This window comes from Corvus hawaiiensis, chromosome 3, assembly GCF_020740725.1.
Source record: "Corvus hawaiiensis isolate bCorHaw1 chromosome 3, bCorHaw1.pri.cur, whole genome shotgun sequence".
In the NCBI taxonomy this organism is placed as follows: Eukaryota; Metazoa; Chordata; class Aves; order Passeriformes; family Corvidae; genus Corvus; species Corvus hawaiiensis.
Window position 1 is genome coordinate 115,962,566 of NC_063215.1, and position 23,201 is coordinate 115,985,766.

The 23,201-nt window shown below is 42.8% G+C and overlaps 2 protein-coding genes and 1 long non-coding RNA gene across 6 annotated transcripts in view; 1 reads left to right on the plus strand and 2 right to left on the minus strand.

The window, feature by feature from the left end:
- The window catches only part of JAG1 (jagged canonical Notch ligand 1), a 35,890-nt gene extending 27,154 nt beyond the window's left edge, over positions 1–8,736 (plus strand). Inside the window, exons 14-26 of the mRNA XM_048297885.1 lie at positions 352–516; positions 1,026–1,139; positions 1,758–1,871; positions 1,977–2,090; positions 2,215–2,331; positions 2,839–2,866; positions 2,977–3,062; positions 3,860–3,973; positions 4,198–4,307; positions 4,389–4,625; positions 4,958–5,089; positions 5,544–5,694; positions 6,066–8,736. Of these exons, the coding sequence (XP_048153842.1) occupies positions 352–516; positions 1,026–1,139; positions 1,758–1,871; positions 1,977–2,090; positions 2,215–2,331; positions 2,839–2,866; positions 2,977–3,062; positions 3,860–3,973; positions 4,198–4,307; positions 4,389–4,625; positions 4,958–5,089; positions 5,544–5,694; positions 6,066–6,523 (1,940 nt within the window). The 3' untranslated portion in view covers positions 6,524–8,736. The remainder of the gene's footprint in view (positions 1–351; positions 517–1,025; positions 1,140–1,757; positions 1,872–1,976; positions 2,091–2,214; positions 2,332–2,838; positions 2,867–2,976; positions 3,063–3,859; positions 3,974–4,197; positions 4,308–4,388; positions 4,626–4,957; positions 5,090–5,543; positions 5,695–6,065) is intronic.
- On the minus strand, positions 59–15,631 carry LOC125323170. Its single transcript, XR_007202408.1, has 2 exons — positions 15,158–15,631; positions 59–3,228 (listed from the first exon to the last, which is right to left on the minus strand). It is a non-coding gene; the product is annotated as an uncharacterized LOC125323170 (long non-coding RNA).
- Positions 15,632–16,705: 1,074 nt separating this feature from the next.
- Positions 16,706–23,201, minus strand: part of LOC125323155 (SLX4 interacting protein) — a 72,137-nt gene continuing 65,641 nt past the window's right edge. For all 4 annotated transcript variants that reach the window (XM_048297835.1, XM_048297834.1, XM_048297836.1 and 1 more), the window contains 2 exons: positions 19,517–19,626; positions 16,706–18,038 (listed from right to left, as the gene is read on the minus strand). In XM_048297835.1, the coding sequence (XP_048153792.1) occupies positions 17,210–18,038; positions 19,517–19,626 (939 nt within the window). In that variant the 3' untranslated portion in view covers positions 16,706–17,209. The remainder of the gene's footprint in view (positions 18,039–19,516; positions 19,627–23,201) is intronic.

The following is a 23,201-nucleotide window of genomic DNA, read 5'->3' on the forward strand; positions in this document are numbered from 1 at the left end:
TTTGTAAGTATCAGCTATTGAAAGACAGTTTTATGTCAATGTGGACAGAAAGCACAGGTAGCAAACAGCCTGATGCATTTATTCCAGGCCATGGATGTGGTCCAGCAATCATCAGATAAGATGCTGTGGTTATTTTATGCACAGTTGGCAGAGTCCTGTTATTTTAAAGCAGCAAACATATTTCCAGTCATATGTTCATGGTTTCACTCGATGATCTTAAAGGTCTTTTCCAACCAAAATGATTCTATGGCACGAGTGTCTTCTAAACATCCATGGCTGGAAGTGAAAATGTTGTTCTTAAGGAATCAGGTCACATGGGCAATTCTCATGCTGGTCTCTGCTTTTCTGCAGTAATTGACAGTTGCACCGTGGCAGTGGCTTCCAACAGCACACCCGAGGGGGTTCGCTACATCTCTTCCAATGTCTGTGGTCCTCACGGGAAGTGCAAGAGCCAAGCGGGTGGGAAATTCACCTGTGAATGCAACAAAGGATTCACTGGCACCTACTGTCATGAGAGTAAGAGCAAAAAACAGAATATATTTTACTGTCCCCCACTCTTACGGGAAAAAGGTTCCATCCTTCCCTCCCAAACCCCTTTAAGGTTTCTTCATTGAAACTCAGTGAACCTTGGAACTGCTGTAAGTTTTCATATCCCTCATGGGCGAGGCAGAGTGGAATTTGCTAGGCCTTGGGGGAAGTTCATAGTAATGAACCCTGTGGCCTTGAATCGTATGTTTTTAAAAACCTTATGTATACAAGGTCTGAGGGAGTTAATAGTAGGTTTTAACGTGGATCTTAAGGACTCCTGATATTTTTTCTGGTTTTAATAGTGACAGGTTCATCACCTTACACAGTTTTTTACCCTTTTTTCATCTTGCTTATAACCATTCCTCTCCAAAGGGTATTAGAAATGGAAGTAGCACCAAACAGTCTGTAATAAGATGATGACTCCTAGTAGCTGTACTTTTAGTTTGATTTTTTTCCCCTCTTTTTTTAATCCTCTTTTCTCTTCCCAACTGTTGCAGATATCAATGACTGTGAGAGCAACCCCTGTAAAAATGGTGGCACTTGCATTGATGGCATCAACTCCTACAAATGTATTTGTAGCGATGGATGGGAAGGAACGTATTGTGAAACGAGTAAGTTATTCATCCTTCAGCACACAGAAAGATCTCTTGGGAGAACACTGGCTGGCACTGTCTTTAAGATTACAGTGACCAGTGTCAACAAACTCTGCTTCAAAGGCCATGGAGGACCAGGTACTTCCACCGAGTCCCAAGCTTTTGTATTGGAACTAAAGCCCAATTACAAAATTGGACTGGAATTAGAACCTGGCTCTCTCACTGTTCAGTTTCCTGCTCTATCCTTTGGATAACTTCCAGGAAGAAACCCCTTGCATTAGTAGATGCCACTTTAGGAATGGCTGTCTGCATGTCACACTTGTATTTTGTCAGTCTCGGGAGCAGAAGAGCACTCTGCTCCCTTCCCCTGACTAACAGGGCAGTTTATGTAATAGGCCTTTTCACTGCTTGTTTCTGAAACAAGATTACAAACAAAATGAAAACAAACTGGAGGAATGTGGTGAAACAGTCTTCATCTCTGCGACAGTGCCTAAAGCTTTAAAATACTGACTTAAGCATTTAATCCACGATTGAAACACAGGCCAAAATTGGGGATGGGTTATGCTCCTTTCAAGCACTGTGTTTGTCAATTCTGTAAACACCACTGAGCCTGTTTTCTCTCCTTAACATATCCAGATATTAATGACTGCAGTAAAAACCCTTGCCACAACGGAGGAACTTGCCGAGACTTGGTCAACGACTTCTTCTGTGAATGTAAAAATGGGTGGAAAGGAAAAACTTGCCACTCCCGTAAGTTCAGCATTTCCAAAACATAACAGGCATGCTCTGATAGGCTGCTTGAACTTGTTGCCATAAGAGAGCACCAGTATTAAGGATAGTTTGGGTTTTCCACAGGTGACAGCCAGTGTGATGAGGCGACGTGCAACAACGGGGGGACGTGCTATGACGAGGGGGACACTTTCAAGTGCATGTGTCCTGCGGGATGGGAAGGAGCTACTTGTAACATAGGTAAATACCCTGCATAATCACCAGGAAGCAGATGCAGCGCTGCAGCTCTGACCTCAGCTGTTCCTCTTGGCTCAGACTTGAGGGCTTTCTAACCACTGAGCGGCAAACGTTGTTTGTGTTACAGCGAGGAACAGCAGCTGCCTGCCAAACCCCTGTCACAACGGTGGTACCTGTGTAGTCAGCGGGGACTCTTTCACTTGTGTCTGCAAGGAGGGCTGGGAAGGACCCACATGTACCCAGAGTAAGTCAGCTCTGCTTGAACTCTTCCAGAGTGTTGCATGATGAGAACATGAGCTCATCCTGTCGCCCTTGGAGTCAAGATTGAAACCAGAAGGGAAAGCTTGTTTGATGTAGGCTTTAGCATCACCTGAATCTTTGTTTTTAATGACTTTATGTGATAGAGCCTTGACCTGGGCATGAGAAAGTTGCAAATGAGCTAAGTGGAGACAGATGTTGTCTTGTTTTCTCCTGCATTCTTTTTCTACAAGCAGCTCTGTCTGCTTCCACTTTTTTCCCCCGTTAGATTCTTTACAAGGATCTCTTCCTGTGTACATGTGTTCCACAATGTAGTTAACAAATTTTGTGGTACAAGCCTGGAATCAATTTAGTAGAGAATTTCAGCATATTTTTGTAAAAGTTGAGCTAAGTGTATCTTGGGCATTCAGGGAAGTTTGATCATTCTTTACTGCCAGTAGAGCTGTATTAGCCAAAGTCTGCATGTTTAATGCTGTCTGTCTTTGCTTTGCAGACACAAACGACTGCAGTCCTCATCCTTGGTAAGTTTGCTATGTTTATCCTTTGATTTTTTTTGTTGTTGTTTTAGAATTCTGGGTTCCTTTTATCGGTAGCAGTTTTTAATGTCTGTCATAATGCCTTTTCTCTGCAGTTACAACAGTGGCACTTGTGTGGATGGAGAGAACTGGTACCGCTGTGAGTGTGCTCCAGGCTTCGCCGGGCCCGACTGCAGGATCAGTAAGTGTTCGATGGCTCTCTGCCTCAGTTCTTGTCTTGCTTGGATCTTGTTGGAAGACAATCATCTTAATTGAGTTAAGTGGTAGATCAGATGAGTGATAGATGTCTTGTGTCATCTCTATCCTTACCTGGATCCGTAGCAGATTTGGAGAGGGCAGGAATCACACTGCAAATGAAAGAAATTTAAAGTCATTCAGCTGGAGCTGAAACCTCTTGGTTCAGCTGAGTGGGCAAAGTACTCTTTGGGACTGTCTTCCATGTGTTTGTGTGGCCCAGGCTTCTGCTTGAGATGAAAGTGTGCCAGCCAAAAACCTTGTCAGTTAATAAGCCACCTCCAAGCCCTGAGGTGATGTATGCGCTTCCCTGTAATTTAGTAATAATTACAGGTAGGAGGACACTTTTTTTAATAACAGCCATGGCATAGAAGTCTCGCAGCAGCAATAGAGCTGGGAAGGGTTTAACATTGACATCAGTTGAAGAATCTAGTGGGGGACAAAACTGGAACACATCAGAGGAGAGGAAGTGTGTCTGTGTAGGAAGGAATGTGTCCTTGCCCTGGAAAGCTCAAGTAGCCACAGGGGTCAGGTTTTGATCTTTGTTAGTGCCACACAGCAGAAACGTCAAAGGACTTTTCTGAGGTTATACTGGTGCTGCAAGCAGGAATCTTTGTCCCAGGAGACACTAGAAGATGAACATAAAGCTCCAGTAGGCAATTCTATCCTATGTTTGCCTTTTTCCTGACAAAACAAAAGGATACTATGGAGTAACTATTCTATTTCCTCTCCTTCCCATCATAGATATCAACGAATGCCAGTCCTCGCCCTGTGCCTTTGGAGCCACCTGTGTAGATGAAATTAACGGGTACCGTTGCATTTGCCCCCCGGGTCGCAGTGGTCCAGGATGCCAAGAAGGTATTCCAGATGCCAGAGCTGCTCCTAGCACTTGCAGCAAGAGCTGTATAATTGCATGTTGATGGGTTTGTGGTTGTATGGGATTGGTTTTGGGGTGTATTATCTGTTGTTTTTTAAAGCAAGTGTCTTTATTGAAGAAGCAAACTTAGTGGGAAGTTTAGATGAACTTAGAAAAGGGTTTTTTTCCTATTTTAAGCTTATAATTCTGTTCAATCTCTCTTCAGTTACAGGAAGGCCTTGCATTACCAGTGTTCGGGTAATGCCAGATGGGACTAAGTGGGATGACGACTGCAATACCTGTCAGTGTCTGAATGGAAAAGTCACCTGTTCTAAGGTACAGCTGTGCTGTGCTGTGGGTTACACCATTTTCTGTCCTCTAACCAGTGGGTTCTTACCAGTATTTATTCTCTCCTAGGTTTGGTGTGGCCCTCGGCCTTGTGTCCTGCATGGCAAAGGCCCCAGCGAGTGCCTCGCTGGCCACACCTGTGTCCCTGTGCGGGATGACCACTGCTTCACCCACCCGTGTGCTGCCGTGGGGGAATGCTGGCCCCCCAACCAGCAGCCTGTGAGGACCAAATGCAACTCGGATTCCTACTACCAGGACAACTGTGCCAACATCACCTTCACCTTTAACAAAGAGATGATGGCCCCAGTAAGTAGCAGCAGCTCACTGGGCTGTGGCACACATAGACTCACTTCCCAGAGCATAGAATGATGTTCCACGTAGGGAAAAGTGCAGTAAAAGCTGACACTGCCTTATTATCAAAGAAAACAAAAAGCAGAGGAGGATTAATACAGCCTTGCAGCCTAAATCCTTTTGTGACTAGAGAAGAACAAAAGCTAGGTTGGAGGAAATTCCACCTCCTTTTCCCTTGAGAACTCTTACTTCAGGGCAAGAAAAAAAAGATCCCAAACAAATCTTATATCTGTGTGTTCGTGTGCATATGTATTTTACAAAGCCAACATCTTTTTTGTATCCTCCAGGGCCTTACCACAGAACATGTTTGCAGTGAATTGAGGAATCTGAATATTCTGAAGAATGTTTCTGTTGAATATTCCATCTATATTACCTGTGAACCTTCCCACTTGGCAAATAATGAAATCCATGTTGCTATTGTAAGTATTCCTGGAATATTTTTAAATATGTCTTAGTAGTTAATTGCTTGGATATGTGTGCAACATGTGGATTTCATCAAAATCTTAATTCCTGGCTTGTCAGCACTTCTTGTGGTTTAGTTTCCATCCTGATTCCCTTTAAGAAAAGGAAAGGAATTCTGGTTACATGTGCGTGCGTACCTGAAAGCTGCCATCTGGGGGCAGCTGTAATAGGGGGAGTAAAACATTCCTCTGTTACATTCTTGCTTTTTTGGAGGTTTTGGTCTTTTTAAGGATGAGGACAAAAATTCTGAGTTCTTAGTTTCTGCCCATAGCAGGCCTTTTTGCTTTGTTTCTGTTTTGTCATCTATTAAAAGTAGCAAGAGCCTTCACTGCCGGTGAAGGTTTATAAATAGCAGGTTCCCCCGTGCATCTGATGTGGTGCTTGGTGTTAATTGCGTGCCTTCTCCTGCAGTCTGCAGAAGATACTGGGGAAGATGAAAACCCGATTAAAGACATCACGGATAAGATCATCGACCTCGTCAGTAAGCGCGATGGGAACAACACCCTCATCGCTGCCGTTGCCGAAGTCAGGGTGCAGCGGCGGCCGACCAAGAACAAAACAGGTGAGCTGCTCCTTGGCCCCAGACTCCTGTACCTTGCCCTGACTGGAACACCCCTTCCAAGGGGCAGGGGCTTTCCTCTCTTCGGAGACTTGTAGCAAGTTTGGAATCTCTGCTTCTTGGCCCTGTTCCTCAGGAACAATGGGGAGGCTTTGCACCAAGGTCTTTTTATTTCTAAAAACCCTAAAAAAACTTTCCAAAAGTTCTCTAAACCTGTGGCCTGACCTGGCAAAAGGGCTGCTACCCTTCCGTGCTCCTCATGGAGAAATAAGTGAAGAAACAAAGTGTAAAAACTGAGGTTTGTTTTCTCTGTAGACATCCTGAAGTGTCCCCTGTGGTTTGCAGCAGGACTAACTCTCTCCTCTCTCTTCCAGATTTCCTTGTGCCCTTGCTGAGCTCAGTCCTAACAGTAGCCTGGATCTGTTGCCTGGTCACTGTGTTTTACTGGTGCATCCAAAAGCGCCGAAAGCAGAGCAGCCACACCCACACAGCCTCTGACGACAACACCACCAACAACGTAAGGGAGCAGCTGAATCAGATCAAAAACCCCATTGAGAAACACGGAGCAAATACTGTCCCCATTAAAGACTATGAAAACAAAAACTCTAAAATCGCCAAAATAAGGACACACAACTCCGAGGTGGAGGAGGACGACATGGACAAGCACCAGCAGAAGGCCCGATTTGCCAAGCAGCCAGCCTACACTTTGGTAGACAGAGATGAAAAGCCCCCCAACAGCACCCCTACAAAACACCCAAACTGGACAAATAAACAGGACAACAGAGACTTGGAAAGTGCACAAAGCCTAAATCGGATGGAGTACATCGTATAGCAGACGGTGGGGTGCTGCCATGCAGGGCCTTTGAGTATCATTATAAAGGCACTCAAGAGCTTGTAGTTCTTAAACTGTTGTGTAATATTTGAGTCTAAGGCTATTATTTACTTAGAATCCCTGTGTTAATTTAAGTTTGGACAAGCTGGCTTACACTGGCAATGATAGTTGCTGTGGTTGGCTGGAATACCAAGTGCTGCATTTCACATCTATGCAAAACTAGTCAAAAGTGCCCTCCTGTAAATTCAGCTGCAGCTGATCCATCATGGAGACGTTCCATAAGGTATTACATAGCCTTATTACTCTTCCTTAGTGTTCATTTTTTTTCTGCCAGATGTTCCGATTTATACAGTTTCTTTAGAATAATACATTTTATTTATATTTATTGAATTTGAGTTTTTTGTATATTGGTTTTATGGTGACGTACAACTAGTTCTGTATTTGAAAGTGCCTTTGCAGCTCGGAACCACAGCAACTATCAAAAATAAGTTTATTATTTATTTTTTTATTGTATTTTTGTTGGGGGTGGGTGGGGGGAACTTGTCAGCAGTTGCTGGTAAATGAAGAATTTAAAGAGGAAAATGTGTCAAAAATAGAAGTTTGTATAGATATGTAAATAATTCTTTTTTTATTAATCACTGTGTATATTTGATTTATTAACTTAATAATCATAAGCCTTAAAATATCATTCCTTTTTATTTATATGTATGTGTTTAGAGTTGAAGGTTTTTGATAGCATTGTAAGCTCGTGGCTTCTCTATTTTGAATTTATTTTCTTGTTACATGTTGCCTATATGCCAAAACTAAGGTGTTCTAAAATAGTTTATTTTTAATAGGATGGGCTTTCATGCCTTGATGCTGGTTTTTGTACAATGTCAAACGTTTGAAACACCTTCCATAGTATCACTTTAAGACTATTTGTAAGTACTGACTGAGGCAGTTTAGAGAATTAGACTAGAAAATTTTTTTTGCTGCTTTAGACTTGAAAACCGAGTGAAAGGCAGATAATCTGCTAAGAAGCAGTTTAAGGGAACAAAACTGAGCTATTACTTTATGTAGATGAAATGTGAGTGGTTGCATGTAATTCAAAATATCAAATTAGCGTGTGAAGTTGGAAACACAGCAATCTTATTTTGTAAATTCTAATTATTTTCTTCTCACCATGAATATGTAATACTGAACCACTTGTAGATTTGACTTTTTTTGTAATCTACTGCATTTAGGGAGTATTCTAATAAGCTAGTTGTTGAATACTTGAACAGTAGAATGTCCAGTAAGATCACTGTGTAGGTTTGCCATAGATTACACTGCCCGCCTTAACAAGTGAGGAAATCAAAGTGCTATTACGATGTTTAAGATCAAAAGGCTTATAAACATAGTCATCTCGGTGGTTAACCATTGAGATCATGAAGATACCTTGTATTGTGATATTAGTGTTATATGAAAATGCATCTTTGATGTGTTGTTCCTGGCAATAAATCTTGAAAAGTAATATTTATTAAATTTTTTGTATGAAAACATAAAAGAGCGTGGAGATTATTGAGCTTGGAGGCGCTCCCGGCCAGTCAGTTGTGCAAAAGCAGGGGCAGGTGCTGCTGGAGGTTTCCAGGACCTGCCCCTGCCTTTGGTGGAGTCAGTTTTTTTGTTAGATGATTACATGTTCCCCTCTGGCTCCGAATGGCGTTGAGGAGGTTGGAAAACAGCATGTCCCTTGTTCTCACTGCCTCTTGGCCAATGTCCCTCGGTGTTCTCCTGAGAGAGGATGGTGTGGCTGCACTTGTGCAATGAGTTTACCCTGCACGGGCCAATGAGCTGCCCCCAGATAGGAACCAAATCTAAGTAGCTAGGCAAGATCCAAAGTGCTGACCTGGATGGGAAGGGATCCATAGATGATGCTGATTTCTAGTGGGCAAAAAAGCGCTTTGTAAAGCAGAAAATAAACTCTGAAAGTATTCAACACAATGGCTTCGAATGCTGAACTAATGCTGCCCCTCCCACCTGTGTGCAGGGGGTTGCTGGCTCAGGGGCTGCTCTGGTTTTACCATGTTCTGATGAAGCTGCAAAGTTGTTCTGGTAAAGGGCTACTGCAAAGCTGAAGGAACAATTAAATGTGTAACAAGTTCATTGAAAAATAGTTAACCCAGCCTGCTGCAAGGTTAGGCCTTCCCATCTGTATTTGTTTGTAGTAAATAAACAGATATTTTATATACAGATTGCTGCGATATGAATAATGTTGGGGTTTTAGGAATTCTCCTTTTGGTTTTTTCCTCTTAAGGAATTTTCCCCCATACGTGGTGCTAGGAGACAATAACTGCATACTTAAGAGAGACAAAAGATCTGGCCACAGCTCGGGGACGGGTCCAGATGGCTACTCTCTTTTACCTGGGGTTCCTCATGGAGGGCAGAGATGCCACGAGATTTGGACTGGGGAAAAGGAGTTGGGTGGAGGCCCTAGCTCCACTTGTTCTCTCAGCGTTCGGAGGGGAGAGAAGCTGTGGTCACTGTGGGGAGAATTCATCACCACTGCAGGGTTCTGCCTTCTGCTGCCTTTCTTCTACCATGAATGGAGCTTGCTCCCTGGAGTGGCCATTTCATTGGGACCTTATTTAACACTACCTCACTAAAAGAGGGACTTTTCACTGTCTGTTTGGGTGCCTCAGGGGAAAAACCCCAGGATCCCGAGCCTGCTTTTCCCTAACCTGCTGGGATCTGGGCCACAGCTGCCCCACCCCCACCATTCCTTTGCCACTGCTCTGAGTCTTTGCTACACTGTAGCTCCTCACTCCCGGCCTGCCAAGACATCCCCAGATTCCCGCTACAGCTGTGGAGTTTGATACATCCCTTCTACCACCCAGGATTTTCTGCTCATTCCTGCCCTTCCAGTTTGCTGCTCCCAAGGGTCCTGCTGGGGCACCGGGATCAGCTGCCCCTGGGGGTTTGTGAAGCCTTTCTTCCATCCCTTCCCGGCTCCATCTAGTCTGCCATCACTGTGTGCTCCCCGAGCTCGCGCCACAGCGCCCCCTGCAGGCGCGGGGAACCATCGCAGCCGCCCTGCCCGGCCGGGAGCCCCCAGCGCCCCTGCCGGCTGTGAGCGGAACTGCACCGAAGGGGAAACCACCTGCAGCCGAGAGAGGCTGGTGCTGGGCTGCTGCTCTGTTTGCTGCTGCTGCTGCCGGTGTTGTTGTTTGTTTGCCTTGTTATACATATATGTACTAGTAAAGAACTGTTATTGCTATTCCTCATATCTTTGCCTGAAAGCCCCTTAATTTCAAAATTATAATAATTTGGAAGGAAGGGGGTTACATTTTCCATTCCAAGGGAGGCTCCTGCTTTCCTTAGCAGACACCTGTCTTTCAAACTAAGACAATACACTGAATGCCAACAAAACCTGGGAGTGAGAAATACTTTCTTCTGTACTTTTTTTACAGCTGTCAAAAAAATTGATGAAATCTTGTTAGTGTTAATTTTTTCATTTTAAACTCGCTTTAGAAGGTTTCCATCGTGGCTACTCTACTTTGGCTGGCTGCTGCTTTTACTCTTCACACTCGCACGCCACACAGGGCAAGTACCGGAGCCTGTTTAGTTTACTGCCTCCTGAAGGGGAAGTCAACAAGATTAGCTTCAGCTGACCACTTCAGTAATTCCTCATCAAACAAATCCCATGAGTATTTATTTCCCTTTGTTCCCTGACTTCTAAATCTGCAATAAAGCAAACACGTCCTGTCCAAAAAAGCCACTTAAAGATAATAGAATCTTCCACCTGCCTCCAAAGGGCAAAGCCAGGCTATTCCCTGACTGCTTTCCCATGTTGAATTAACCATCTTCCTGCTGTCTACTGTTAACATGGGTCTCAAATTCAGTGATACAGAAACCAACTACCTCTTCCAAAGAGCTCAAACATACTTGAACTTTTAGGAATTTTTAAGAGTCTGCCTTCTCTTAAGCAAAAAGTAATTAAATGAAAATAGGGCATTTGCTGTTTCTGGGAACATGTATTTGTCAGGCTTCTCCAAAACCTACTGAGGCCATTTCTATTTACAGACTTAATCATTTAACAATGTAAATTTAGTGACAAAGCTGTTTAGGTATCTGAAGACTCAGTGAAAGCAAAACCTGGGTTCCTCAAGCTTCAAAATGTGTCAAAGCCCTGAGCCCAGAGTTCATTTATTTATTTCCAGCCTTTCCTGTGCTCCATACAGAGGTTTTGTTACTGCAGAGCTGCTCCACACACCCCTGCTTTTCCCCATTTCCCCATGGATTTTCCTCCTTTTGTTGCTACCTCATGGTGTTAGAAAATTAGAATAATGCAATTTGTACAGGGGGCAGTCAGAAAATTCTGCGCAATTTTCATAATGGTATTTTTAATTAATCCTCCTATCTCAATGGTACACTGTAACACAAGAACAGTCCCCCAAAGCCCAGATCCACCACCAGGATGGGGGCTGGTCTATGAAGTGGTTTTCATTGCCATGAAAATAAATAGAAACGTGAAGTTTAGGGCTTCCCCCTTAAGATACCAAGGCACATTTATTTTTGTGGAAATCATACTTTGCCAGTTCACACTTTACTACTCAGGGCAGATACATTCTGTTTAGTCAGGAGAAGTTTCCTGCTGCTACTATGTGTCTGTTCTTTGGATCCTTCTTCATCTAAGAAATAAAAAATGTGTGCTTCCTGAGCTGCCAGTTAAGCACAGGAGCTTTAAAGATAAAATAAAACAAAACAAAACAAAACAAAACAAAATAAAATAAAATAAAATAAAATAGCTCCCCTTAGCACTCTGAGCTTTGCTCTACCTACAGGTAATTGAACCTGCCAAATCTGGGTTTGGTTCAGCCTGAGCTGAACACGGCCACATCAAAGCTCTGCACCTCCGCATGGAAAAGGCCCATCTTACGTAGAGGTACCTGGGAAAGGTGCTGATGGTGCAGGTTACATCAACCTTCACACCATCATATTCATGTCACTGGGAATGCCAGCCTTGGGAATGGCTCCCTCGCCATTGCTGACAGGAGCCAAGGGCAGCTGGTGAGCACTGAGACCTGAAGCCCCTCAGGCCAGGAACATGAACCGGGTTGGGGCCCAAACGTGCGACTGCATCTCCAGTCATGTCCTGGTGAAACCATTTTCCCCTGCACAGACACACCTCCTGTTCTCACACCAGCTGACACCTGCACAGCACGAGTGAATGTTATTAATCAGCTCCCTGCCAAGCTAAAATGTACAAGGTTATGCTCCCTGCTGCTCCTTGAAGACTGCCTGATTCTTCTCCTTATCTTCCAGCCCTCGGGCTGGAATCCAGCCCTGCCTCCCAGCTATCCCAGGTTCAGGGTGCTGGCCTGCCATCTGTGGAGTCACAAGGCAGAGCCTTCATGGTTTTTAGGAGTTCCTGCAAAGACGAGAAGTTCTGACAAGGGAAGTACCAAATTCAGCCTTTTCCTCCCCAGAAGATGGAAGTGATTGCGTAACCTCCCCCTCCCCTTCAAACGGAAGTAAGAATATTTGAGTATATTTAAGAAGTTTTTGGCTTCCTCTTTTTTTCAGCATTGACAGCAGTGGCCATCGTGGTAACTGTTTGCCAGTGCCACTGAGTTTGCTTGCAAAGGTCAGTGATTGCTCCCAGAGAGGGAAAACGCAGTAAAATAGCTGTGCAAGGATTAACTCCAGTTTCTGGGGCAGAGGAGGAGGAGAGGGGTGCAGGCTCTGTATGGTTCAGCAGCTGTCTCCCTGGCACTGGGGCAGCAGCAGAGCCATGCGGGATCAGACGGCGTCAGACCGGAGTCCCAGCCCAGATCTGCCAGCGAGCGCCTTCTGTGATGTGCAAATTGTTTCAACCAGTTTCTCTACAGGGTGGAGAAATAAATCTCTATTCCTTTCATTCTAGCACTATGAGATCATATTAATATTAAAAAGGGGCATGCCCAGCTCTAGAATTAGAGCTTGAGACACTTTTCTTTAAAGATCTGATGCATAAATAAAAAAGATAATTACTATGCCAGCAAGCAAGGCAGTTATGGAGCTAGAGTACCAATTCCTACTACTGTACTAAAGGATTTAACTTGGACAGAATGGGAGCAAATCACTTAAAATCTCATTCACAAAAGGTGCACTGTCAGCTCTCACAGGAACAGAGTCCCAGCTCTGGACTAATTTAAGTGGATAGTAAAGAAGGTAGGACAGTTGTGGCTAATTTCCTGGACAATTTCCAGGTTACATCTGAAATGCCTTGCGACACTCCATCATTTCCACAACTTTTAGGATTTCTCAGCATAAGACAACACCAAATAAACAAAAAGTCCCCACCTGAAAATGTCACCTTATTGCCACTGTGGAAAGGACAAGGTCACACACTACCAGGTTCAATTTTAATTATCTGGGGAAAACATGTGGACAGAAGGAGTTGTGTGAGTTGATGAAAGAATTTGCTGTTCCTTAACCAGCTTGCTTTACCTTGGACGCACTGCTTCCCTCAGTGCTGCCCCAGCTGTCAGAATAAGCACTTCCAGCTCCCTGAGGTTCAGCTGCTGAGCGCTTTTGATATCCCTCTGATGAAAGGCTCTGTGCGTGGCCGTTCCCCTCAGCCCACATCTTCTCCTTCACTTGGGTTACTGGAAGTGAGTTAATGTTTATTAAAGGAGAAAAAGCACAACGCAAAGAAGTGAGGAGTGCCTTTTATTAAAGCTAATTTCTGAGGCCAACCTGCACTTCCCACTGCTGGCAAAGAGGCTCAGTGCTATTGCCTCTGTTTGCTGCAGCTGTTTAAATAGAGAACAAAACCTTTCCCTGGGTACTGATAAAGCCAAGGAGATAACTATTCATAGCATGCAATCTGGGAGAGCCTATATTTCACATCTTTCTTATTCCAATTGCAAACACAAAAATATTTCCTCCATTTTTTTTCTTTAGAAAGAAACCATTTTCCAGTCAAAGCCAATGAGATGATGATACAAAATGCCAATTAAAACAGCCAATGCAATCCACATGCTGAGCAGTGAGAGGGAAGGAAGTTCACACTGACCAAATAATGTCTTTGGAAGCTACTTAACACCTTACTTGCGCAAAACTTTCTGTAGGAAAGGAAGTTTGGGTGCCTACCTGGCAGGTAACACCAGAACCAGCACAAAGCTTAGTACCCACAAGATCTTGGGTATGATACTTAAAACTTTCCTACCGACAAACGCTGGGCAAGGGAGAATTCACATGAGCTGCTTCCTCTTTATAAATGATTATGTAAAAGGCTGGCCTAGCTTTTGATATATGTTTAACCATAAAAGTCCACTAACAAATATTTTTAACTGCTTTGATGTAAAGAATAATGGCAATGATCATCTGCATGCAGCAGAAAGTGTTTCACTAGGAAAGGACTGTTCATTATCAGCAAGCAGCACAGACCAAATGAACCAGATGATTCATTAAAAATAATAACCCATCAAAGCTGGCTGGTTTAGGATAAAAAAACGAACCAAAGGCATTGTTTCTGTGCTCCAGTGGCTGTTTCAGAAGAGAACAGAGGCTTAAATATTCATTACTTTTACAGAAAGGTATGCTAATGCTGTGCAGAAGCAATTTGGTAATAGAAAGCCAAGACTTGCAAACTGCTAATTTTACTCCAGCTCAGTTTCCAGTTCGTTTTTTCCCCCTAAACCTGACTTAGGAAATCAGGTTTGTGGTTCAAGAGCATGTCAGACCACACCTCTGCCAGCCCTCTGGGTGCAGGTGGATGGGTGATAAAGAAAAATGCTAAGTGTGAGGTGACCCTGGGCTAGAAGTAGAGAGAGGAGAGAGACACGGACACAGCCTGGGTGTCCCAGCAACCCCAAAGCACCACCAGGTTTGCAAAAGGGAAGCTGGTATAGAAGTCCTGCCGCACAGACAAAAGAAAGCCATTTTGAGCTGCAACACCATCTAAAATCCAGAAATGACCATGAATTCAAAGCTTTTTCCCTGAATAGTTGCATTTCTGAGAGGATCCAGGACACAACTTTTCATAGTAATGAAGCTCAAAAATACACAGCTCCAAAGAGCCTAGAACTTATCAAGGACAGAAGGAATGATGCCACTGTGAACTTGTGAGAAAGTCCACCGGCCTTTGTTCTGACTCTCCAGGCTCTAACACCCTCAATCACCCTACATCTCTCACTGTTGCAGGATCACTGCTTTGAAAGTGAGATGTTCCCAGGCATCAGAGAGGAGATGAAAACAGCATTTTAAGTAACCTAACACAACATCCTAAAGGAAAAATCAAGTGTTCTTAGCTACACAAACAATGGTTTAATCTACCCAAGCCCCCTATAAATGTATGACATTAATTTGAAAGGGTGCAGGCAGGTATGTTATTCAGTTAAGATTAAAACTAAAATGTAATTATAAGGTTAAAATATACATATATATGTATATAGAATAACAGTATGGGATGATAAAAACCGTATGTGGTTGCCTTCTGGTTTCTGACACTTGAGTTATCTATGTTAAGACTTTAATATAAATTATCAAATTATTCCAACTACTCTCATTTTTCTGATAAATACTCAATTAAATATCCCTGTATCTCTTTCAAGTCCATCAAAAAGGGGTTTTTCACTCCCTTCCTGGCCCAGTATCTCCAGCACATAAAAAAGACAACAGTGAACATACCTCAGGCTCTTCTTCCTCCAAACCAGGTTCTTTGCAGCCTTGGTTTTGCTGGTACTGGGAAAGACCTTTTAGCAGAACCTGGAGCTGGGTAAGGATTAGCAACCTGACTGCAAAGCACTGAGAAACATCACCCAAATAGCAGAAAGAAAAAAGAGAACATGTCTTCCAGACACATGCAGAATCTTTTTCATTTGCAGCAAGAGCAGAAATTATTTCCAGCAGGAGGAAGCTGTACAATCAGCAGTGTCTTGGTGTCAGCTGCAGAGCTGCAAACTCTCATCAGGACCTGGGTTACACCACCAACTCTAATGCTCCTGGATGTGAATCATCTCCTTAACCTCAATGAGGATATCCACAGTCATAGGTAAATGTCACTGAGATTTTTCTAAATTACTTCACATAAAATCATAGACCACAGAACATGCTGAGTTGGAAGGGACTCACAAGGATCATCAAAGTCCAGCTCCTGGCTCTGCACAGGACACCCCAACAATCCCACCCTGCACGTGGGAACATTGTTCAAATGCTTCTTGAGCTCTGCCAGGCTTGGGTGTAGTGACCACTTCCCTGAGGAGCCTGTTCCAGTGCCCAAGCACCCTCTGGGTGAAAAACCTATTCCTGATACCCAACCTAAACCCTCCCTGCCACAACTTCAGGCCATTCCCACAGTCCTGTCACTGGCCCCCAGGGAGAAGAGATCGGTGCCTGCCCCTCCTGTTCCACTCACAAGGAAGTTGTAGCTGCAATGAGGTCTCCCCTCAGTCTCCTCTTTTCCAGGCTGGATAGACCCAGTGCCCTCAGCCGCTCCTCGTACAGCTTCCCCTCAAAGCCCTTCACCATCCTCATGGACTCCCCTCTGGATGTTCTCTAACACCTTTATATCTTTTTTATATTGCAGTGCCCAAAACTGTCCCCAGCACCTGAGGAGGGGCTGCCCCAGGTCAGAGCAGAGCAGAACAATCCCCTCCTGTGCCTGGCTGGCAATGCTGTGCCTGGTGCATCTCAAGGACATGGCTGGCCCTCCTGGCTGCCAGGGCACTGCTGACTCAGTGTCTGTGGTCACACTGATCTTAAGAATGATGAAAGAAAATGGCTTATAAATTTATTTTACACATCTAAAAAAGATAAGCATTAAATAAAAAAGGTATGTTTCTTTAGCTCATTATCATTTAAATTTAAAAAGCAGTATGAACAAGCACTATGAAATTAAAAATTATCTTAAAATAAGAATTAACTTGGGTATCACTAACACATGAACACCAGTGTGTTGCCCTTGCACACAAGCAAGGCCTGATTTTGAAACATGTATGCATAAAGATGTGTACACGTTTCTATATGAACTTCACCCAAGAGCAATGTCTGCACATCCAGGTGGAAATATATAAATCTAAATATATAAAAACAATCTTCATTTTTCCCCAAAATGAAATGCATGATGACTTGTATCCACAACATGGGCTAGAAAGAAATGTTCATATCAAAACTACACAAGCAGAAACTATAGTTATTTTGAAACTTCTCTGAAAAAGTGGGCCTCAAATCATCAGCTATTAATCCCGGTTCAAGATTTATTTTAAATAACCTCAATTTGCTTTATTGTTGTAAAGATCAAGTAAGTAACCACAAACTTTCTCATATAGAGAAAGGGTTAATTTTTACTAAAATAAACTACATATTCAGAAACAAGCAAGATACCAAATAACTGCAGCTGCTAACGGATCACACAAGGGGTTTTACCTTTTGCTGTCACCAGCTGATAGGACTTTTTAATAGCAGTGAATATGCATAAATCTAAAATTTTGCTTAGTAAATATTATTTTATAAGAGGTATTTCTTTCTATAAATATGATGCTGATTTGTGCAATAATAATGTCTAATTCCTAAAGACTTAAAAGGATTATCATTACTAAAGTTCCAAATGACTAAGATCCTTAGTTAACAAAATTTTCTTAACGTTCTCTAATTTTGATTTTGTATTTATATTATTTTCCATCATTTTGAATCGCTACCTACTATTTGCTTATGCAGAAACTTGGCTGACCACCCGTGCCATCAAGGTAATATTTCAGATTGTGACTTTTTAAGCCTTCGCAGTTTTAACTTCCTGAGACCATTTTCCACTTCTTTTTTTCTTTTTTGGGAAAGCTCCTCTGAAGACACAGGGTGCAGTTCTAGACACGATGCTGGCACTGCAGGCAACTCTTCAGTGGCTGTGCTTGGCTCATTTTGGCTTGCCTGCACTCCACTGCTGATCGCCGACAGAGACCAGGAGGGGTTTTTTCTCAATGATTTCTTGTCAGCCACAGTCTTTGTCATGTCTTGCTTTGAAAACAGCCTGGAATTAAGGGGTGTCTTCTCCTCCAGGAACGGACCCAAACAATTATCATCACATTTACTAATTTCTGTATTGATAGAAGTTAAAGGAGTCCCTTCGGAGGACACTTTTGTGAAATACTCCAACTCTTCCTCTGAACCACAGGTCTTTAGCTGAGCCTGTGTTTTGGTCACTCTCTGACTTTGTTTTGGAGCCGGCAGCGCTGACTCAGAGCTGCAAGGAGGGTTCTCGAGTAGAAGACTCGTCTCCAACCACTCCAGAGAGTGAGGTTTTTGCTGGCTGCGAACATCATCTGGCTGTCTCTGATTAACACAATTTCTCTGCTCTAACGCAGGAAGCTCCAAGGTGCTCTCAGCTGTGTTTGTGCAGTCTTTCAGCAGGCCTGGACTCCTACGTTTGACATCAGACCAAGCACTGAGGGAAGTCTGACAGTCGTTCTTTCTGTTCTCTGTCTGCGAGTCCCCCAAGCCAAGATACACTTTCTTGGAGTCCTTGCTGATTTGAGGTTTGCTTGCACTACTTCTCCTTGGTTTTGTCCTCTTCACACTGCAATAAAAAGGAATTTTGTTTTTTAAAGAAAAAAGAACCTTTACTGCCTCCACCTACCGTTTTTCCAACTCTGAAACACCACTTGGGCCACCCTCTTTCTGAACATGGAAAAAATCCCTGCATATCATCTTGACAAGCAGCAATGTTTGTCTAGTGTGGATAGTATCAAGCGTTATCCATCTGATTTTCCACTGCACTAGGGGAGAACCCTATTTATTAATGACTAAGCCATGAAGGAGTGAGTTCACACTCTTTTCCAAGAGGCAGAACTGGATTCATTACAGATGTTAAAGGTCAACAGAGCAGAAGTATATTGAATTCCTTTCTGAACCGGCTAGATAAAATAGCATTTCCTAAGTGCCTAAATGATTGCAAACCATTCCCATATATCCACATGCATAATGCATATCTACAGGACAGAGGGGGCAGGTGGGGAGAGGCAGCAAGTGCGCCTCTGTGTGAGAGTTCCTAATCTCTATTTTAGAATGTTCCTCTGGAATTTTTCCCAGGACATTTCAAAGCATTACTTTAAAGTTAACCACCACTCATCTAGTATCAAGCCCATTCATCTGGCAAGGACTTAGGTAATGCAAGTAGATGATATTCTAAAAGGAATTATACAGGAAAATGGGATCACAAGGGAGCTGATGGAGTGTGAGTACATAAACACTCCTCAGCAGTGTGGTACCTATGGATCTGGATTTCACACAGCCCATAAGATGAACGTTATGCCCAAGTACTGAAGCTGCATTTTAAGTCCAAACATGTTACTAGAGATGGCCCCAAGCCGAAACCACTTTCTGCTGCCCAGCTGCTGCCGAGTAACTCCCAGGTCAGTGTATCTAACTCTTCTCAAAGAGGGCTTACCCAAAACAGGTAGAGCTGGCACAGCTCCAAAGCTAATCTAACTTCTAAAGACAACACAGATGAGACAACATGGGTAAAAAGAAAAGTTGCCAGGGCTCACAACAAATCCCGGATTTCACAGGTGATTTGGAGCTGCTGGGAGCTCACGCAAGACCGGATGGTGTCCTGGTACCACAAGGAGCAGTAACATGTTCAGCTGATCAGCTCACCCTCCCCATCCATTCCATCACAATTCTTTAATTGTGATCAATGATCCAGATGCTCAAAATTAACAAAAAAAAGTATTTGTGAAGTGTTTTTCACCCAATTCAAGCATCACATATTTATTTTGGCTGAGAGCTTAATTCAAGGAAAAACAGCCTGTTTTGACTCTGCCTAGTGCTATGTGTGATATCTGTGTGGGTTGTAATAGCTTTCTCTATGCTGTAAAAAACAACAACAATCATTTTATGTGCTTATCCACACCACAGCAGTAATCTTTCAGTAATTCAAAACAATCTTTTGTAAAGTAGTTTATATTATTTAAAATTTTATTACATAAGCTAGATTCTACCAAACCAAATTTTACCACTTATAAATTCAAAAGCTTAGAAAGAACAGTGGCATACATTTTTTTCAGGATGTCTTGCTTTATTTGTTCACTCAGTCTAATCTCAAGCTTCTTGTTCTCAGCAGATTCAGTAAAATACTCAGACGTCCCACTGGAAAGTTCTTCTTTCTGCTCCAGAAAAAAATACAGGTTTAAAACATGACACATCAAGCTACGATTATTCAACAGAAAGCTTCATTTCTAATACTAAGATTTACAGCTGTTCTTTATTATTTTGATCTGAGCAGTCTAAGAGAAACAATTATTTTTAATCTTTTAATATTTGGGAGTCTAGTCAGTTCCCTCCCCTTGACTCCCAACCAACATATTTTGTATGCTAAAATACACCGCAAACAAACAAGACTGCAATGTAAAGGATGTAGCTTTCCAAACCATCTGAGGAAACTGTTGGCAAATATTTGACATCTTTGTGGCTCAAACTGTGACAAATGCCAGGAATCTCTCTTGCAGACAGGAGCATGCTTGTCAGTTTTTTTTCTAAAGAGACTGACTGGCGCAGTGGTCTATACACTTATTCTCAGAGGAATTCCCATAATTTTCCATACTTACAAAAAAACATACACAGCATTATTTGCTCATTGAACAAGGCAAGGGTTAAAACTTTTAATTCTAACATTTAAACGCTTGCAGCTTGTAGTGGTTGGCTACTACAGGACAACAGGGGAATTCTTTCTGGTCTCAGCTAACAGCAGCACCATCCTTTTATATAATACGAGGTTGGGGCGAGCGGGAGGGAAGGAAAATGCTCTTTTTCATCAAGCTGTGAGCACTTCCTTTCACAAGGAAACAATCTCAATCAGAGAAGGGCCATTTGCTGATTTCACTATTAACTACTACACACTCCAAAAAAGTATTATCTCCGAGGCTATGGAGGAGAGGAAAAAGAAGTGGTGAAGAAGAGAAGAGGCTTTGTGCATCTCTTTGTCTTTGACAGCACTTTTCTCCCTCAGCCTCCACGATGCAGCCTCTGACAAGGGCTCCCCAAACACAGAAAGTGCTGCTTTAGCCCATTCCTTGGTGAAGCAAGGGCACTGGAACCAGGTGATATGGAAGAACTGAGGGACACAGAGAAAGCCAGCAGAGGCACAAGGCCAAAGCCTGTACATGACCCCTGCCTGGAACACCCCTCGGGAACCTGTCACTTAGGGGAGATTAAGCCCTGTCCATTTTTATTTCTGTTTTAAAGGAGAGGGTGGGGGGACCTCCATGCTCTTTCCAGAAGAAATAGCCAGTGAAAACAGCTTCCTGTTTTGCAAGCAGAAGGAGCATAGTCAGGCAAAGAAGCAAAGCCATTTTGGCACTTAAAAAACTACAGCTGTTCTGAGCCTTCCTTTCAGAAACAAGTTACACAAGTGTGCGCACTGAGCGATGCATGAAGCTCTGTCCACTCATGGTGCAACGAGTGTGCTTACAGCAGGCAGAAACACATGGAGCATACATGCAATGTGATCCCAACCTCAGAAATCAAGCTTAACTAGTTTAATCTCAGGGATTAATTGCTGCTTCTGTTCTTGTTGGAGGTAGATTCCCCTAATTTGACTAAATATATTATCATACTTTGTAAGCTATTAAAGACAGGAATACTATTAAGATACTTGAGCATTCTGCTAATTTTAAGAGAAGGCAGAGACTGTAAAGTCTGTAGAAACTGTTTTGATTTCCAGTAACAGTCACACAATTTGGAGGCTGAAGGATCTTGCACAATCATCCTGCATCAAAGCAGCTGGAGAGCACTCATACTTGGCCAGAGAGCCCATCTGAGTTCCTGCTGGGTGGAACCGGGTAAGGTTAATTCTGTTAATCTTCTTCAGTCCCCAACACACCGACCAGGACAGGATCAGCAGCCCACTAAGGCAACTCTTGTTGCAATGCGTGGAAAGTAGCCCTTAGTACAAAATCCAGGGGAAGACTGGGGATAAGTCCTGTCCACACATATGCCCTACTGCAGATAAGCAATAAACCCCAGTTCTAACTTGCATCCGATTCCGCACCCTGCAGGACTGGGATGGTCCTGCCACGGTGTGAGGAGCAAACCCTGCAGAGAGGCAAGGATGACGAAGTCATGGCACTTGTGAGTTGAGTCAGGCTGGAGTTAATGGCCCCAAGTTGCAGGGCTAACACATTCCCTCACTGCGCTGTCATCAACCCCTTGTTTTGCTTTCAAATAACTTATCACACAAAGCCGTGACAGAAAGGGTTAAGGCATCAAAAAAAGTAAAAATCAAAATGATTTATATGTGAAACACTTCTGAACATGCCCTCTAAGTACAGTAGATTTTCCCCTCGGAACCACACCCTGTAAGTGCTGTATTTTGAGAGCTGAACAATTAACATAAGGCATATGAGTCAGTCTTTGAAAGACTCTGTGGGAACCAGAGAGCCTTTTGCTATTAGGAGTGATGTAAACTCCCTAAGGCTGGAATAAGTCCACAATAGAAGCAAAGAGAGTCATAAATAACAACAATGGGCACTCCATATACTACTAAGACACACAGCCATTATTGGTGATACTTCCTTTATTTTCTTTATTAGACTTAATAATTTTAGTTAATTAAAAAAAAATAAAACACACTGTCTGTTTTGGGAATACTATTTATTTCCTATGGGAACTTCAGGACTTGTTAAAGAAAGAAAAAAAGCTAATCTGCTCTCATCCTGTCTAGTAATCCCAAATTCCTTTTAGGCAGTGAAATAATTAAAGAAAAATATTCCAGGCATAAAAGGGAGGACAGCAGAAGCAGACATCATATAAACAATGACACCATGACAGAGAAAAACGTCAAAGCACCGCCAGACTTGCGACTCGACTCTGAAAGAGCTGCAGGGAGTGGGATTGCTGCTAACAAATTAAAACCACATTTCTTGGCAAATTGTTAAAGACAGACATATTTACATTTGTATAGAGACTGGGTGGGCACAAAAGATTAAAATGCTTCTCTAGCCCTTGAACTGCCAAGTTCTATTAGAAATATGTGCTCTTAAAATCCCAGGGTAAGCTCAGTCCTTTTTGTCACTAAAACTGCAGAGAATGGCCTGCAGAAGTGAAGCTTACAAAGTCTTACCAGCCTACCTGCTCATGACAATGGCCTCCCCAAACCTGATTTTAAGATACAAAATACTTATCCAAAGAGATGTCTGGGGGAATAAAATCCTCTATCAAAACTTACAGAGAAATACGACTGTTAGGCACTGAACATACTTCCTTTAAGGTTTATCAAATTGATTTTTCTTTTTTTTTGCCACCTTACTCAACTTACTACTCACTCAAGCTGAAAAAGAAACCCTCAAAACTGTAAAAGTGGTCACTGCCATCTCCAGCTCTCTCCCGGACAGCTGAACTCAGCAGTACAGCATTAAATATCTATTAAAGAACTACCCATGGATGGGCACTTGTGAGGAACCCTTACAACTCATTACCCTGAAGCAGAGTGAAAGCTTTGGCCTTTTCAGCATGACAATATGCTCATACAAATACCCATTTTTTTTCCAGTCTAATACTGGGTTGAAAGAAAACTTTCGAAGTGAACACTGCTGCACCCCTTTCCTACCTCTCCGGTGTCATGCTTTCTAGTTGTGTCTTACTCTTCTCAGTGCCACAAGCTTATGTACCAATAAAATAAGACTAAGGGATAATTAAATTTTATGTCTGGTTAACAAAAATAAACCAACCTCATAATAAAAAC